We start from the raw sequence: 18,705 nt of genomic DNA, 5'->3' as shown, positions 1-18,705 counted from the left end.
CGTGAGGACCACCACAGGAAAGGAAGACCCATGCGTTACCTCTGCTGTAGAGGAGTTACCAGCCTCAGAAATTGCACCCCAAATAAATGCTTCACAGAGTTCAAGCAACAGACACATCTTAACATCAACTGTTCAGAGACTGAGTGAATCAGGCCTTCATGGTAGAATTGCTGCAAAGAAACCACTACTAAACGACACCAATAAGAAGAAGAGACTTGCTTGGGCCAAGAAACACGAGCAATGAACATTAGACCGGTGAAAATCTGTCCTTTGGTATGATGAGTCCAAATTTGAGATTTCTGGTTCCAACCGCCGTGTCTTTGTGAGACTCGGATGATCGKATGATCTCCGCACGTGTGGTTCCCGCCGTGAAGCATGGAGGAGGTGGTGTGATGGTGTGGGGGTGCTTTGCTGGACACYGTCAGTGATTTATTTAGAATTAAAGGCACACTTAACCAAAATGGCTACCACAGCATTCTGTAGCGATACGCCATCCCATCTGTTTTGCACCTGTTTTTCAACAGGACAATGACCCAAAACACACCTCCAGGCTGTGTAAGGGCTATTTGACCAAGAAGGAGAGTGATGGAGTGCTGCATCAGATAACCTGGCCTCCACAATCACCAGACCTCAACCCAATTGAGATGGTTTGGGATGAGTTGGACTGCAGAGTGAAGGAAAAGCAGCCAACAAGTGCTCAGCATATGTGGGAACTCCTTCAAGACTGTTGGAAAAGCATTCCAGGTGAAGTTGGTTGAGAGAATGCCAAGAGTGTGCAAAGCTGTCATCAAGGCAAAGGGTGGCTACTTTGAAGAGTCTAAAATCTGAAATATGTTTGGTTACTACATGATTCCATGTGTTATTTCATAGTTTAATGTCTTCACTATTATTCTACAATGTAGAAAATAGTAAAAAAAAAAAAAAAAAAATGTAATGAGTAGGTGTGTCCAAACTTTTGACTGGTACTGTATGTACAAACATATGTGGACACGCCTGAGTAGATTCGGCTATTTCAGCCAGTTGTTGCTGACAGATGTTTAAAATCAAGCACCAAGCCATGTAATCTCAATGTAAAGCCAAACATTGGCAGTAGAATGGCCTTACTGAAGAGCTCAGTGACTGTCAACGTGACACCGCAATGTGTTGCCCTGATTAACTGTAAGTGATGTTATTGTGAAGTGGAAACATATAGGAGCAACAACGGCTCAGTCGCGAAGTGGTAGGCCACACAAGCTCACAGAATGGGACCGCCGAGTGCTGAAGCGCGAAGCAACACTCACTACCGAGTTCCAAACTGGAAGCAACGTCAGCACAAGAGCTGTTCGTCGGGAGCTTTATGAAATGGGTTTCCATAGCCGATCAGCCGTACACAAGCCTAAGTTCACCATGTGCAATGCCAAGCGTTGGCTGGAGTAGTGTGAAGCTCGCCGCCATTGGAATCTGGAATAGTGGAAACGCGTTCTCTGGAGTGATGAATCACACGTCACCTTCTGGCAGTCTGACAGACAAATCTGGGTTTGGCGGATGCCAGGAGAACGCTACCTGCCCCAATGCATAGTGCCAACTGTGAGGTTTGGTGGAGGAGGAATAATGGTCTGTGGCTGTTTTTCATGGTTCTGGCTAGGCCCTTTAGTGCCAATGAAGGAAAATCGTAACGCTACAGCATTCTAATTGATTCTGTGCTTCCAACTTTGTGGCAACAGTTTGGGAAGGCCCTTTCTTGTTTCAGCATGACAATGCCCCCGTGCACAAAGCGAGTTCCATACAAAAATGGTTTGTCAAGATCGGTTTGGAAGAACTTGACTGGCCTGCACAGAGCTCTGACCTCAACCCCAATGAACACCTTTGGGATGAATTGGAAAGCCAACTGCCAGGCCTAATTGCCTAACATCAGTGCCCAACCTCACTAATGCTCTTGTGGCTGAATGGAAGCAAGTCCCCACAGCAATGTTCCAACATCTAGTGGAAAGCCTTCCCAGAAGAGTAGAGTCTGTTATAGCAGCAAAGGGGGACCAACTTCATATTAATGCCCATGATTTTGGAATGAGATGTTCAACGAGCAGGTGGTCCAAAAGTCGATGTTTTGTTCCCCGAGCCACTTAGTTATCACTTTTGCCTTATGGCAAGGTGTCCATCATGCTGGAAAAGGCATTGTTCGTCACAACTGTTCCTGGATGGTTGGAGAAGTTGCTCTCAAAGGATGTTGTTGTACCATTCTTTATTCATGGCTATGTTCTTAGACAAAATTGTGAGTGAGCCCACTCTCTTGGCTGAGAAGCAACCCCACACATGAATGGTCTCAGGATGCTTTACTGTTGGCATGACACAGGACTGATGGTAGCGCTCACCTTGTCTTCTCTGGACAAGCTTTTTTCCGGATGCCCCAAACAATCGGAAGGGGATTCATCAGAGAAAATTACTTTACCCCAGCCCTCAGCAGTACAATCCCTGTGCCTTTTGCAGAATACCAGTCTGTCCCTGATGTTTTTCCTGGAGATAAGTGGCTTCTTTGCTGCCCTTCTTGACACCAGGCCATCCTCCAAAAGTCTTTGCCTCACTATGCGTGCAATGCACTGACACCTGCCTGCTGCTATTCCTGAGCAAGCTCTGTAGGTGGTGCCCCGATCCCGCAGCTGAATCAACTTAAGGAGACGGTCCTGGCGCTTGCTGGACTTTCTTGGGCGCCCTGAAGCCTTCTTCACAACAATTGAACCGCTCTCTTGAAGTTCTTGATGATCCGATATATGGTTGATTTAGGTGCAATCTTACTGGCAGCAATAACCTTGCCTGTGAAGCCCTTTTTGTGCAAAGCAATGATGACGGCACATGTTCCTTGCAGGTAACTGTCACGATCGTCTGCGGAGAGAGAGAGGACCAAGGCGCAGCGTGTGCAAAATACATTCTCTTTTATTCAGAGAAGGGAAAAACACGAAACGAACACTGAATACAAACTAAACAAAAACAAACGACCGTGAAGCTAACGACGTAAGTGCATAGACAACAACAAACGTACAACATAGACAATTACCCACAAAACCCAAATGCCTATGGCTGCCTTAAATATGGTCTCAATCAGAGACAATAAACCACAGCTGCCTCTAATTGAGAAACCAATCTAGGCAGCCATAGACATACAAACACCTAGACAAGACACTGACCCATATAAACTACAAACCCCTAGACAAACCAAAAACACATACATTCCCCATGTCACACCCTGACCTAACTAAAATAATAATGAAAACAAAGATAACTAAGGCCAGGGTGTGACAGTACCCCCCCCCCCCCCCCAAAGGTGCGGACTCCGACCGCACAACCTGACATTGAAGGGGAGGGTCCGGGGTGGGCCTTATTACGGCGGCGGCTCGGGTGCGGGACGTGGCCCCCACTCCACCATTGTCAATACACCGCTTTGGTGGCTCTGAGTAGATCCTGGCTGGATGGCGGCTTTGGAAGATCCTGGACTGGCTGGCGACTACTGGCTGCTCATGGCTGGCTGGCGACTCTGGCTGCTCATGGCTGGCTGGCGGACTCTGGCTGCTCATGGCTGGCTGTGCGACTCTGGCTGCTCATGGCTGGCTGGCGACTCTGGCTGCTCATGGCTGGCTGGCGACTCTGGCGCTCATGGTCTGTGCTGACGACTCTGGCTGCTCATGGCTGGCTGGCGACTCTGGCTGCTCATGGCTGGCTGACGGGCTCTTGCTGCCATGGCTGGGGACGGTCTGGCTGCTCATAGCTGGCGGACGGCTCTGGCTGCTCATGGCTGGCGGACGGCTCGCTGATCCGTCTCGGCGGACGGCTCTGGCTGATCTGTTCGGCGGACGGCTCGGGCTGATCCTGTCTGGCGGACGGCTCGGGCTGATCCTGTCTGGCGGACGGCTCTGGCTGATCCTGTCTGGCGAACGGCTCTGGCTGATTGTCTGCGGACGGCTCTGGCTGATCCTGTCTGCGGACGGCTCTGGCTGACTTGTCTGGCGGACGGCTCTGCTGTCCTGTCTGGCGCGGCTCTAGCGGCTCGGGACAGACGGGCAGCTCTGACGGCCGGGACAGACAGGCAGCTCTGGCGGGCTTGCAGACGGGCAGCCAGACAGTGCTTGGCAGACGGGCAGCTCAGACGTGCTTGGCAGACGGGCAGCTAGCACAGGGCTTGGCAGCAACGGGCAGCTCAGACGGTGCTGGCAGACGGGCAGCTCAGACGGTGCTTGGCAGACGGGGCACTCGACGGTGCTTGGCAGACGGGCAGCCTCGACGGTGCTTGGCAGACGGGCAGCTCTGTACGGGCTTGGCGAGACCACCTGCGGCCAGCTCTGACGCGATGCTTGGCAGACGCGGCAGCTCTGGCCGGTGAGAGCACACTGATATGCCGGTAGCGTGCGTGGCCGGAACTGACGAGGTACCGCAGCTGGACACGCACCTTCAGGCTAGTGCGGGGAGAAGGAACGGGCATACTGGACCCTGGAGATGCACATTAGGCCTAGTGCATGGTTGCCGGCACTGGTCGGTACCGGGCTGGGGACACGCCTTCAGGGCTAGTGCGGGGAGAAGACAAGGCATACTGGACCCTGGAGACGCACATTAGGCCTAGTGCGTGGTTGCCGGCACTGGTGGTACCGCGGCTGGGGACACGCATCTCAGGGCTAGTGCGGGGAGCAGCAACAGGACGCACAGGACTCTGGAGACGCACAGGAGGCGTGGTGCGTGGTGTAGGCACTGGTGGTAATGGGCTGGAGACACGCACATAGGGCTAGTGCGTGGAGGAGGAACAGGGCTCTGGAGCGCACAGGAAGCCTGGTGCGTGGTGTAGGCACTGTGGTACTGGGTTGGGGCGGGAGGTGCGCCGGAAATACCGGACCGTGCAGGCGTACTGGCTCCCTTGAGCACTGAGCCTGCCCCTTACCTGGTTGTATGCTTCCCGTCGCACGACCAGTGGGGGAGGTGGGATAACCCGCACCGGGCTATGTAGCGAACCGGGGACACCATGCGTAAGGCTGGGCGGCATGTAAGCCGGCCCGAGGAGACGCACTGGAGACCAGACGCATTGAGCCGGCTTCATGGCACCTGGCTCATACTCAATCTAGCCCGGCCGATACGAAGAGCTGGTATGTACCGCACCGGGCTATGCACACGTACAGGAGACACCATCGCTCTACTGCGTAACACGGTGTCTGCCCGTACTCTCGCTCTCCAGGTAAGTACAGGGAAGGCGCAGTTCCTACCTGACTTCGCCACACTCCTTTTAGCTCCCCCCCCAAGAAAATGTTTGGGTTGTACTCGCGGGCTCCAGCCTTGCTTCCGTGCTGCCTCCTCATACATCGCCTCCTCTGGCTTTAGCTGCCTCACAACTCTTCACGAGGGAGGCGATATTCTCCGGTTGTGCCAAGGTCCCTTTCCATCAATATCTCCTCCATGTCCATGAATCCTTTATGCGCTGCTCCCGTTGCTGCTTTAAACGCTGCTTGGTCCGATTCAGGTGGGTAATTCTGTCACGATCGTCTGCGGAGAGAGAGAGGACCAAGGCGCAGCGTGTGCAAAATACATTCTCTTTTATTCAGAGAAGGGAAAAACACGAAACGAACACTGAATACAAACTAAACAAAACAACAAACGACCGTGAAGCTAACGACGTAAGTGCATAGACAAGCAACAAACGTACAACATAGACAATTACCCACAAAACCCAAATGCCTATGGCTGCCTTAAATATGGCTCTCAATCAGAGACAATAAACCACAGCTGCCTCTAATTGAGAACCAATCTAGGCAGCCATAGACATACAAACACCTAGACAAGACTCTGACCCATTAAACGTACAAACCCCTAGACAAACCAAAACACATACATTCCCCATGTCACACCCTGACCTAACTAAAATAACAATGAAAACAAAGATAACTAAGGCCAGGGTGTGACAGTAACCATGCTTGACAGAGGAAGAACAATGATTCCAAGCACCACCCTCCTTTTGAAACTTCCAGTCTGTTATTCAAACTCAATCAGCATGACAGAGTGATCTCCAGCCTTGTCCTCGTCAACACTCACACCTGTGTTAACGAGAGAATCACTGACATGATGTCAGCTGGTCCTTTTGTGGCAGGGCTGAAATGCAGTGGAAATATTTTGGGGGATTCAATTCATTTGCATGGCAAAGAGGGACTTTGCAATTAATTGCAATTCATCTGATCACTCTTCATAACATTCTGGASTATATGCAAATTGCCATCATACAAACGGAGGCTGCAGACTTTGTGAAAATTGATATGTGTCATTCTCAAAACATTTGGCCACAACTGTACTCAGTGCACGTGCAAAAGGAAAATCACGTAAATAAAAAAACACCACAAAAAAACATGAGACCTATTTATTTAAATGAAATGTTTATTCTAGTAAACAATGACCATGTACATAGGATTAACATTTAAAATAAATTCAAGCATTTTTTTTTTACTCTTAGTGTATAGTCATATATCCTCAAAATGTTTTAAGTTGCACATTTTTTCACTTCTTATGGGACAAATATAACAGACATAATATACCGTTTAAGACAGCTTTGATTATTTATTTTCATCTACAGCGGAAAGACAATTAAAGGCAGACCAATGAAAAAGGAATGCATCGAGCTTCAGAAGTCAGATCAGTTGTAAGAAAAACAAAAGATAAGTCCTCTACAATCTGTTTAGGCTTGTATTAGTCCTCTGCATGGATCTCTGAATGTATGATCAAACTCAGCCAAGTTGGGGCAGAGGGCACTCACATTAAAAGCATAGACATTAAAAGTCCAATGGGATTCACAGGTATTTTCAGCACACGAACAACGAGAAAAATACGAAATAAAATCTATTGCACGATGTAGGTATCAAAGACAAAATACAGCATGAGTGGTAAGTTTGTAGAGAACACTAGGTAGTGTTGGGCCCTATTTCAATACCCTCAAAATGCATCCTTCCATCCTGCCTCCCTAATCTGACATGATTGGATGGGTGATTGGGATACATAATGGAACCCTTTCTTTCACCAATCCAACAGTGTCAGATCAAGGGAAGACCTAGTCAGTTGCACAACTGACTGCATTCAAGCGAAATGTGTCATCCGCATTTAACCCAACCCCTCTGAATCAGAGAGGTGCTGCCTTAATTGACATCATCGGCACCCGGGGAGCAGTTGTTGTTGGGGGTTAACTGTCTTGCTTAAGGGCAGAATGGCAGATTTGTTTCCACCTTGCCGGCTCAGGGATTTGAACCAGCAACCTTTCAGTTACTGGCCCAATGCTCTTAACCGCTAGGCTAACTTCAAAGAATGGAGTAAGAAAGGATGGATGTATTTTCAAGGCATACAAAAAGGGCCATGAAATGACCAATGAACAGAGAGCTGTGGCTGAGTGTCCGGCCAACCAAACACCCTCACTGTGGATTTCCCCTAACCCGAAGGCACACTACAGGGGTTCTGACATAGAGCATGCTGGGTAAGGCAGGAGTGTTGGCATCCCAAGCTTCGAGAGTCTGACCTGTGATTAAAACACCACAGGTAGGGCCAAAAAGGTCAAGGGTCAAATGCAGACGACCACAGGTTACCTCCCCACTGTGCACAGACATCAGTTCAACGTCTAGTTTTGATTTACATTTGGTTGAGCTGTCAACTAACATGAATTCAACAACAAAAATTCAACATGTCATTCGACTTACGTTAAAAGTTAGGGTTAGGGGTACCCTAACCCTAGCATCTGCCGAGTACCCAACAAACGGATGTTCCGGTTTTAAGAGGAAATGGAAAAAGAGCCTGTGAAGCGACTTCCACATTTAGGCGCACCATCTTAACTCCTCCTCCACATTTACTGGATTGGTTGAACAGTGCAGAAGAGAACCTCCCCCAACAGTTTTTTTCCTTCTCGTCAAGACCAGTACGAACCACTGCTTCGTTAGGTTACCCTAACCCTAACCCTAACCCAAAAGACCAAATTCCCTCACGTTGACGACTTTTTTCTAGGTTGACTCAATGTCATCACATACATTTTTTTGTTAAAATGACGTGGAAACAACATTGATTCAACCAGTTTTTGCCCAGTGAGTCAGCTATATACAGCAGCACAGTTAAAGGTCAGATCTGTACCAGAACAGGTTCTTCACATAGAATATAATTACACTGTTTTAACCACTAGAGCAAAGAAGTTTGATATGTAAACATTAACAAATAAATGTTACGGAGAGATGGTTTCTATTTCCACCTTGTGGCAGCGTTAACGGCCCATACCACTGAATTGTAACTTAAATCATGTCCTTTTCCAACCCAAAGGGGGATGTAACTTTCATAATGCATTTTCACAACATCCCATAGGTCTTTTCACTCAGACTAGTACAATAGTAGGTGACAACAATGACATTACATGGAAGCTTATAAAAGTCAATGTAGGACACATACAGTTCAGTACAACAGGAACACATAGAACACAGGGGCAATTAATGTAAGTGTCCTTTTCATATGGTTAGGACCTCAGCTGCTATTATCATCATCTCTATTCAGTTCAATTCAAAGCTTAATTAAGGTGAAAGTGAAGTAAAACCCACAGGTGTAATGTGCTAAGCAGGCAGTACCATCAGCAAGGAGTTTCAAGTAAAAGACAAAGCAGCTATAAATAAAAGTGGTTGAGCCCAAGTTGTAACATCAAACTATGACACACTGTACCGTAAACAGCGGAATATTCCAGTTATAGCTGTGAAACTCATGTGACCTAATGAATTTGCATATCATTGATGGTTAGCTGAAGAAAACCACAGGCCATTTCTAACTTTCTTTAACCTCTCTGCAGCTTGTGCTTGTAGGTTTGTAAATTTTGGCAGCTCTTTTCAACTTGAATCATAATAAACAACATTTATCTGTCTTTTAACAAATAATACCTAAAATAATAAAATAACACATCACATAGTAAAAAAAAAWTATAATAAAAAAAAACTCTATAATAAACTTGAAATAATTTCCCTCATCTGGCCTTTTTGGTTGTTGTTTGATATACATCACAGCTTTGTGAACTTACTTGAACTTTCAGAGGAGGCACAGCTAAGTACCCATTCCTTCTTCCTATGTTCGCTGAAGAAGCACTGAATTATTGTCAAAACAATGCATCTACTATCTCACACTCAAAGAAAATAAAATATATATCTGTACAGTTTGTTCTGGTCCAAACAGACCTCTCTCTCACAAAACACTTACAGTAGCCAGTCAGAGAAGAACCCTGCCACTGGCTTGCCACATTCACATAATAAACCAATACTAAAATAATGTCTCAATCTTAATAAGCATTCCAGCATAACCTTTAGGTATTCCCTTTTTCACATCTGTCAGAGCTCTAGTTGCGATTCATGCTCATTCACCAAAACAACACAGTTGTAAAGATTATCTTCATCTTTACATCTTTCATGTTGAGCCAGCCTCTATAGTGCATTTAAACAGTGCATCAGTTCATTCTTAAACCACGGGTCATCATCTTTTCCCCTCCCTACCTATCAATTAAAAACAGTAAGAGAGATTGTGATTGTTGGCTTCAATCTCCCACTCCAACTCCAACCTACCACCGTAAAGTCAAATCCAGTTCCATTTCCACCAGTGATGCAGTGGTAAAAATATAGGTTGGTAAACTCTGATCACCGGTCGTGGTGAAAAAAGTAATGCATTTTTCCACAAAAGGTGGATTAACTGTCACAAAAAATAAAAAAGGTTGGTAAACTGCATTTACTTGCGTTTCCCCTCCACTACACCACTACACCACTGGTTTCCACAGGTCACAAGATAACCACAAAAGTTCTGTTTTGTATTTTTTTTTGCTTTGAGAGTTTGTCCATCCAGAGATTGTGTGTTTCTGTGTGTGCGTATCAGATGGCGTGTGTATGTGTGTTGTGGCGGTGGTGTGTGTCTGTGTGTGTGGTTAAGGAGCGGTCATGTGTTGGGCACATCGGCCCTGAGAGAAATGGCCAGCTCCAGGTCCTTCACAGTGTGATGGGGTATGGTGTGTGAGTCGTACACGCATGTGTATGTATACGAGTAATGCTAGTAAGAGTATGTCTATCTGTGTGTTTGTCTATATGTGTCTGTATCTCTATGTGTGTGTTTGTCTATATGTGTCTGTATCTCTATGTGTGTGTTTGTCTATATGTGTCTGTATNTAAAAAGTTGAATGTGTTTCCATCTCATTTTCAACTCTTCCGATAGTTTTGTCACAAAAACTGTTGCGTTAAATTGCTAATTTTCCCACTCTGGTCTTGGCACGAGAGCTCTAGCCAACAGCTCGCAGATACAATGTGGGTAGGCTAGTTTACATGATGAGATTATTATGGATAACAGMGAGAATATTTTTATTTGTCAAACGGCAGACAAGCATCGATCATCATGTCACCAGAATAAGACCCTCAATATTTATTGGAAAGGAGCATCAAGATCATCACCGTGCACTTTCACCCCCCTGTGATGTTCATCATAACTTATTTCAGCTGTAGTGCCGTTTTTACATATGTAGACACTGGTATTGCGCTGTTGATAATGAAAATGAGATTGAAAAGCGGTGGAATTGCCCTTTAAGTTTGAAAGTGAAGTAAGAACCACAGGTTTAATGTGCTAGGCAGTACCATCAGCAAGAAAATCAAGTAAAAGACAATGCGGCTAAAATAAAATAAAAGTTGTAACAAACTATGACACTGTACCGCAAACCGTTGAATATTCACGTTATAGCTGTGAAACTCACGTGACCTAATGAATTTGCATATCATTGATGGTTAGCCGAAGAAAACCACAGGCCATTTCTTACTTTCTTTGACCTCTCTGCAGGGTGTGCTTGCAGGTTAATCCATATTTGCAGCTCTTACAACTAGAATTGTAATTAACAATATTGTTTCAGTCCTTTAACAAATACTACATAAAATAATAAAATAACACTTATTACGTAATTAAATTAAATAAAAATCGTACAAATCTGCAATTAAACCCTCTATAATAAAACATAGTAAAACTTTAAAGAATTTCCCTCATCTAGTCGTTTTTGTGGTTATTTGATGTAAATCACAGCCTTTTGAACTTACTTAAACTGTCAGAAGAGGCACAACTAAGTATCCATTCCTTCTCCCTATGTTCGCTGAAGCACTGAAATATTGTAAAAAACAATGCATCTACTATCTCACACTCGGCGAGAAAGAAAATATATCTGTACAATTTGTTCTGGTCCAAGCAGACCTCTCTCTCACACAACACTTGCAGTAACCAGTCAGGGAAGCACCCAGCACTGCTCCCATGGCTCACCACATTCACATAATAAACCAATACTAAAATAAAAGCATCCCGCCATAACCTTTAGCTATTCCCTTCTTCACATCTGTCAGAGCGCTAGTCGGTCAAGTGAGGGGATCCATGCTCCCTCACCAGACAGACACATATTCTGCTCATCTTTACATGTTAAGCCAGCCTCTATAGTGCATTCAAACAGTGCATCACTTCCTTCACAAACCATGGGTCATCATCCGTTCCCCTCCCCACTTATCAATTAAAAACAGTAAGAGAGATTGTGATTGCTGGCTCCCACCCCCACGCCAACCTCCCACCGTAAAGTAAAATCCAGTTCCGTTTCCACATAGGGTCCAGGACGACCCCAAAAGTTCTGTTTTGCTATTGTTTTGCTTTGAGAGTTTGTCGGTCTGGGGAATGTGTGGCGAGGTGTGTGTATCTGAGTGTGCGTATCAGGTGGAGTGTGTATGTGTGTTGTAGCGGTGGTGTGTGTCTGCATGCGTATGTCTGTGTTTGTGTGGTTGAGGAAGCGGTCATGTCTTGGGCACATCGGCCCTGAGGGAAATGGCCAGCTATGGGTCCTTCACAGTGTGTGGGGTACGGTTTGTGAGTTGTATACGAATGTGTTATGCGTGTGTGTGTGAGTGTCTGCGTATGTTTATGAACTAGTAACGCTAGTAAGAGTATGTCTATGTGTGCGTTTGTCTATGTGTGCATATCTCTACGTATGTGTGTCTGTGTGTGTCCAGTCCAGGTCACCCGTGGGACATCTCGGCCTTGCTGAGAGCGATGGCCAGCTCTAAGTCCTCTTGCTCCTGCTGCCGGAGTCTCTTCAGCCGCTCCCGCTCCGCTCGCTCACTCTCTCGCTTCGCCCACTCCAGTTGCTGAGCCTCATTTCCAAACTACAGAGAGAAGAGGAGAGGCATTTAACATACAAATGATTCATCCCTCACACCATATAGAAAACACATACATTAGAAGGTGTTTTGACAGATTATTGCATTTTAGTGAACCTTACACTGTATATAAAGGGTAAACTTCCATGTTTGCCTGGCTACAGTAAGAGGATATACATGACTGTAGTTTTCATAGGCACCATCTACTCTGCTCTGGATTATAACTATACAACGTATAAAACGTATACACTTCAGCACACACACAAAATATACACACTACTACACACACACTAATTGACCTATCCCTATCCTTACTTTAATATTCAATTCAAGTGTGTTCTGCTGTTGGAGGAAAGGTGCTTCTTATTGTGAAACCTAAGTGGTTGTGCTCAGAGCCTACAGTACGAGACCAAAACACAAAACAAGCCACTATTCAATTTGACCGCATGTTCAAACATTCTTACCTTAACCTTTTCTGGTCCTGCGAGAGAAAAATGAATGATAAAACACCAAAGAAATAATTCACCAATCGCACATCACCATCCATTTTACACCGAGCACACTTCGAAACACCACAAGATACAACTAACTATGACAAAGCAACATGGAGGAATTTTCAGTTTGGTCCCAAGTGAAAATGAACAAGCAACTAAAAGCATATTTGAGATAACATGCAAAAGTGACATGCAGGGAGAAAATGGAAAGGAAGAAAGTGACATTTTCCTAATCTGTTAAAGTGATAGTATGAGATCTAGCCTTTGTAAGGATCACAGCAAAGTAGAGCTAGGAACTCTCCCATGCATACCAAAACACACATATCAGGAGACACTGCTTTACCAACCTTAGATCTGATTCAGATGTCAGACTCAAATGAGCGCCTTCAATTCTAACTGAATAAATATGGAACAGAATCCATTGAGGCGTTTAATAGATACATTACATTTTTTTCAAATTATTCAGCATTCAATTCAGGGGCCAAGTTAATATATGATTATATATTATTATTATATTATTATATGATATGGTATTTTTCTAGATAATATATTTTTTGTGGAACACCATGCCTCTTTTGTTTCAATAAAATCCAGGCAGCTGATTCTGTTCAAATTGTTTTGGTTACTTTGGGAGTAATTTGGCACAAGTCAGAGATGGTAAAGCAGGATCTATGCTACCAATGTCATGCAGCAGACCAACACTAACCAGACTGAGCAAACTAAGCCTCAAGAAAAGACAAACTGATACTGCATCTACACACTAGTTGGACACACATCACTGATACACACCATAGACATGCTGGGTAAGAACTCAGGACTGAGAGCTGAGTAGTGATACTGCTGCTTCCCATGTCAACAGATCCCACAGCCAGACCAGTGACCTGGAGCTGTCAGTCACTAAACCACACCGGATTGGCTTCCCTCTCTGGCCTAGCCTGGCATAGGGCACACACGGACTCACTGACTTACTGACTGACTTAATAAGGGACTGAGATACAGGAGGAAAGGTGCTTCTTATTGTGAAACCTAAGTGGTTGTGCTCAGAGTCTACAGTACGAGACTACAGTACGAGACTGACTGACTGACTGGGTGACTGATTGACTGACTACTGATGATTGGAGCTGAGATGGTAAGGGTCAATATTCAAATATGAGTATGCTGGATTATGGCTTCACTGAGTACATTTACATGCACACTAATCATTTTAGATTAAACTGATTATGGTAGTAGGCCGAGTATGGTGATAGTCATGTAAACACTTTACTCTGCTTATCTTAATTGGCGTAAAGTCAAAAAACAAAGTAAGCATACGCCGATTATAACACCTGGTGTTCTGAGCAATCTGTTGAATCGTCGCTCCGGCTGTATATTTTATCTGCCAGCACCGGTAGTGCAAGCCTCTCGCTTATCTGCTAGTGAGTTCAAAGAACTGAACGTATGCATCTTAGAAACACACTACGTGGCCAAATGTATGTGGACACCACTTCAAATGAGTGGATTTGGCTATTTCAGCCACACTCGTTGTTGACAGGTGTATAAAATCTAGCAGATAGCCATGCAATCTCCATAGACAAACATTGTCAGTAGAATGGCCTTACTGTAGAGCTCAGTGACTTTCAATGTGACACCGTCATAGGATGCCACCTTTCCAACAAGTCAGTTCGTCAAATTTCTGCCCTGCTAGAGCTGCCCCGGTCAACTGTAAGTGCTGTTATTGTGAAGCGGAAATGTTAGGAGCAAAAACAGCTCAGCCGCGAAGTGGTAGGCCAAACACAAGCTCACAAAACAGGRCTGCTGAGTGCCGAAGTGCGTAAAAATAATCTGTCCTCGGTTGCAACATTCTCTACCGAGTTCAAAACATTCTCTGGAAGCAACGTCAGCACAAGAACTCTTAGTCAGGAGCTTAATGAAATGGTTTTCGATGGCCAAGCAGCCGCACACAAGCCTAAGATCATAATGCGCAATGCCAAGCTTCGGCTGGAGTGGAGTAAAGTTCCACGCCATTGGACTCTGGAGCAGTGGAAACGCGTGCTCTGGAGTGATGAATCCCGCTTCACCATCTGGAATTCCGAAGGACGAATCTGGGTTTGGCGGATGCCAGGAGAAAGCTACCTGCCCCAATGCATAGTGCCAACTGTAAAGTTTGATGGAGGAGGTTCAGGCTCCTTAGTTCCAGTGAAGGGAAATCTTAACGCTACAGTATACTATTACATTCTAGACGATTCTTTGTGGCAACAGTTTGAGGAAGGCCCTTTCCTGTTTCAGCATGACAATGCACCCGTGCAGAAAGCAAGGTCCATACAGAAATGGTGTGGAAGAACTTGACTGGCCTGTACAGAGCCCTGACCTCAACCCCATCAAACACCTTTGGGATGAATTGGAACGCCAACTGCGAGCCAGGACTGATCGCYCAAAATCAGTGTCTGACCTCACTAATGCTCTTGTGGCTGAATAGAAGAAAGTCCCCGCAGCAATGTTCCAACATCTAGTGGAAAACCTTCCCAGAAGAATGGAGGCTGTTATAGCAGCAAAGGGGGGACCAACTCCATGTTATTGCCCATGATTTTAGAATGAGATGTTTGACGAGCAGGTGTCCACATACTTCTGTCCATGTAGTGTCGTTTTCACATACAAACTTTATATGTCCAAACTCAGAATCAAATAGGCTTTGCAAAAATAACATGGTCACTGTGGTAGAACATTTATTGTGATTGCCAATTATCTGTATTTATTTAAGTCCCATCAGGTAGCCTGATGTGTCCATGGAAACAGGATTATTAGGGAAATCATTCTTCTTGCAAAGCATGCAAACGTTTTAAACAAAGTATTATATTAATATGACTATCCACAATAATGGTATTATTGTGTAAATGTAACTGTACTCACAGACAGCCCAGACCGTAGCACCACACTGGCTGGATTATTCAACACTGATTTTAAAGCAACCACTGGCTGGTTGAATAATAATTCACACTGCCAGAATCCACTTATTGGACTGCCAGAGAGGATTGCCAGAGATATAATACTTTCCAATTGCGCTTGTTTTAGCCCTCAAACTCAACTCTGGACCTCAAAGCCAGTTCAACTGCGTTTTTTTTCATTGTTCCCCTCTAACCAGGGTGTAATGAATTATCAGGTAGAACAGAAAACCAGCAGGCTCCGGACCTCATAGGACAAGAGTTGAATACCCCTGCGCTATAGCATGCTAACTAGCAGCAAACAAAATATACAGTGGGGAGAACAAGTATTTGATACACTGCCGATTTTGCAGGTTTTCCTACTTACAAAGCATGTAGAGGTCTGTAATTTTTATCATAGGTACACTTCAACTGTGAGAGACGGAATCTAAAACGAAAATCCAGAAAATCACATTGTATGATTTTTAAATAAATTAATTTGCATTTTATTGCATGACATAAGTAATTTGTCACCTACCAACCAGTAAGAATTCCGGCTCTCACAGACCTGTTAGTTTTTCTTTAAGAAGCCCTCCTGTTCTCCACTCATTACCTGTATTAACTGCACCTGTTTGAACTCGTTACCTGTATAAAAGACACCTGTCCACACACTCAATCAAACAGATTCCAACCTCTCCACAATGGCCAAGACCAGAGAGCTGTGTAAGGACATCAGGGATAAAATTGTAGACCTGCACAAGGCTGGATGGGCTACAGGACAATAGGCAAGCAGCTTGGTGAGAAGAACAACTGTTGGCGCAATTATTAGAAATGGAAGAAGTTCAAGATGACGGTCAATCACCTCGGTCTGGGGCTCCATGCAAGATTTCACCTCGTGGGCATCAATGATCATGAGGAAGGTGAGGGATCAGCCAGAACTACACGGCAGGACCTGGTCAATGACCTGAAGAGAGCTGGGACCACAGTCTCAAAGAAAAACCATTAGTAACACACTACGCCGTCATGGATTAAAATCCTGCAGCGCACGCAAGGTCCCCCTGCTTAAGCCAGAGCATGTCCAGGCCTGTCTGAAGTTTGCCAAGACCATCTGGATGATCCAGAGGAGGAATGGGAGAAGGTCATGTGGTCTGATGAGCACAAAATAGAGCTTTTTGGTCTAACTCCACTCGCCGTGTTTGGAGGAAGAGAAGTATTGAGTACAACCCCAAGAACACCATCCAACCGTGAAGCATGGAGGTGGAAACATCATTCTTTGGGATGCTTTCTGCAAAGGGGACAGGACGACTGCACCGTATTGAGGGAGGATGGATGGGGCATTTATCGCGAGATCTTGGCCAACAACCTCCTTCCCTCAGTAAGAGCATTGAAGATGGGTCGTGGCTGGTCTTCCAGCATGACAACGACACGAAGCACACAGCCATGGCAACTAAGGAGTGGCTCCGTAAGAAGCATCTCAAGGTCCTGGAGTGCCTAGCCAGTCCTCCAGACCTGAACCCAATAGAAAATCTTTGGAGGGAGCTGAAAGTCCGTATTGCCCAGCGACAGCCCCGAAACTGAAGGGATCTGGAGAGATCTGTAGGGAGGAGTGGGCCAAAATCCCTGCTGCAGTGTGTGCAAACCTAGTCAAGAACTACAGGAAACGTATGATCTCTGTAATTGCAAACAAAGGTTTCTGTACCAAATATTAAGTTCTGCTTTTCTGATGTATCAATACTTATGTCATGCAATAAATGCAAATTAATTACTTAAAAATCATACAATGTGATTTTCTGGATTTTTGTTTTAGATTCCGTCTCTCATAGTTGAAGTGTACCTATGAATAAAAATTACAGGACCTCTACATGCTTTGTAAGTAGGAAAACCTGCAAAATCGGCAGTGTATCAAATACTTGTTCTCCCCACTGTATTTGTATTTGTTTAAATGTTCCGATCGCAGCGTACACATCAAACCACAAAAATGGCTGACACCCTTGCCTGCACGAGTACTGGGGATCACTCTGCAATGCAGCTTCTGTGCTTTACTGCACAACATCAAATGCATTGTAGGTGGTGTGCAACCAACTACAATGCATGTGTTGAGAGAAATCCCCCCCAGAATCAGAACACAGTATAGACAAGTGAGAGTCTTCTTCAACAGGAAACAGCTAGTGTCATCATCTTAGATATGAGGTAGGGTTGGAACGCACACTCAGATGATCAGTGATCATGAACAGTAGTTATTGCTATGGATTATGCCATAGGTCTGAACAGTTAGCCTGTTACATGGTGGTTAATATGCCATGGGTCTGATTGGACAGACCTGGCTCTGGTCTTTGTGTGGAGTGATGTGGTAGGTTATTCACAAACAGAGACGTCTGCMCAGTGAAGGGAGGCCAGGATGAGATGCAGCAGAAAGGTCTAGATAGACAGGCTGAGCCTTGTCGTCTGCTCTGCTCTAGATCCTTCAGTTAAACGTTGTGGGAGCTAGAAGTAGCGAGGTAGTGGCTAGGTATATAAAGACTGGTCTGGACAGAGAGAGAGTATCACTGAGCTCAACTTACAGAACTGAAGTCTGCAAAACCCAAGGAAGAGTCTTTAGAGGCTTTACTTGAGGCAGAAGGAGCAAAAGGGTCTTTGCCACTAAAGGGGTCTCCGACCACCTTTTTACTCTGAAATGGGTCGATGGCGTCACTGCCGAATGGCTGGAAGGGGTCGCAGGGCTTGGCCAAGTCGCCCGCTCCTCCAGGCAAGTTGACAGGGCTGCTTTTACCTGAAGACATTGAGACAGTAAGGACACAGTCATTTCCCCAACAGATATGGTGTACTCCCCATTTGAACTATAAATGTTACACTGATGTCTCAAAGATTAAATATGTGGTTACGGGGACAACTTGAGGTATTCAGTGATGGTTTGATAACTTTTACCACAGAAATGTGAAGTTTTTCCTTATCACTGTCTGCACCAAAACCACACGCAGCTCAACTTAAACAAAATAGAAAGAGCAGACAAACAATGCCCCCCACCATCGCATACACACAAAATTGTAATGAAACAATATGCCAGCATGGTATGAATTAAACACATTAAATTAGATGGGCCATATAGTATATTGCATAAACTCAGTATCAAAATACACGGCGAGAGCAATTTTCTCTTTT

At 45.1% G+C, this 18,705-nt stretch overlaps 1 protein-coding gene across 1 annotated transcript in view; it reads right to left on the bottom strand.

The window, feature by feature from the left end:
• Positions 1 to 7,900: 7,900 nt before the first annotated feature.
• Positions 7,901 to 18,705, bottom strand: part of LOC111952594 (epidermal growth factor receptor substrate 15-like 1) — a 30,301-nt gene continuing 19,496 nt past the window's right edge. Inside the window, 2 exon segments of the mRNA XM_070435126.1 lie at positions 7,901 to 12,161; positions 18,108 to 18,316. Coding sequence (XP_070291227.1) covers positions 12,015 to 12,161; positions 18,108 to 18,316 — 356 coding nt within the window. The 3' untranslated portion in view covers positions 7,901 to 12,014.

The sequence above is a fragment of the Salvelinus sp. IW2-2015 genome, linkage group LG26 (genome assembly GCF_002910315.2).
Source record: "Salvelinus sp. IW2-2015 linkage group LG26, ASM291031v2, whole genome shotgun sequence".
NCBI lineage: Eukaryota > Metazoa > Chordata > Actinopteri > Salmoniformes > Salmonidae > Salvelinus > Salvelinus sp. IW2-2015.
The sequence above is the reverse complement of the archived record's forward strand: the minus strand, read 5'-3'. Positions and strand labels throughout refer to the sequence as shown.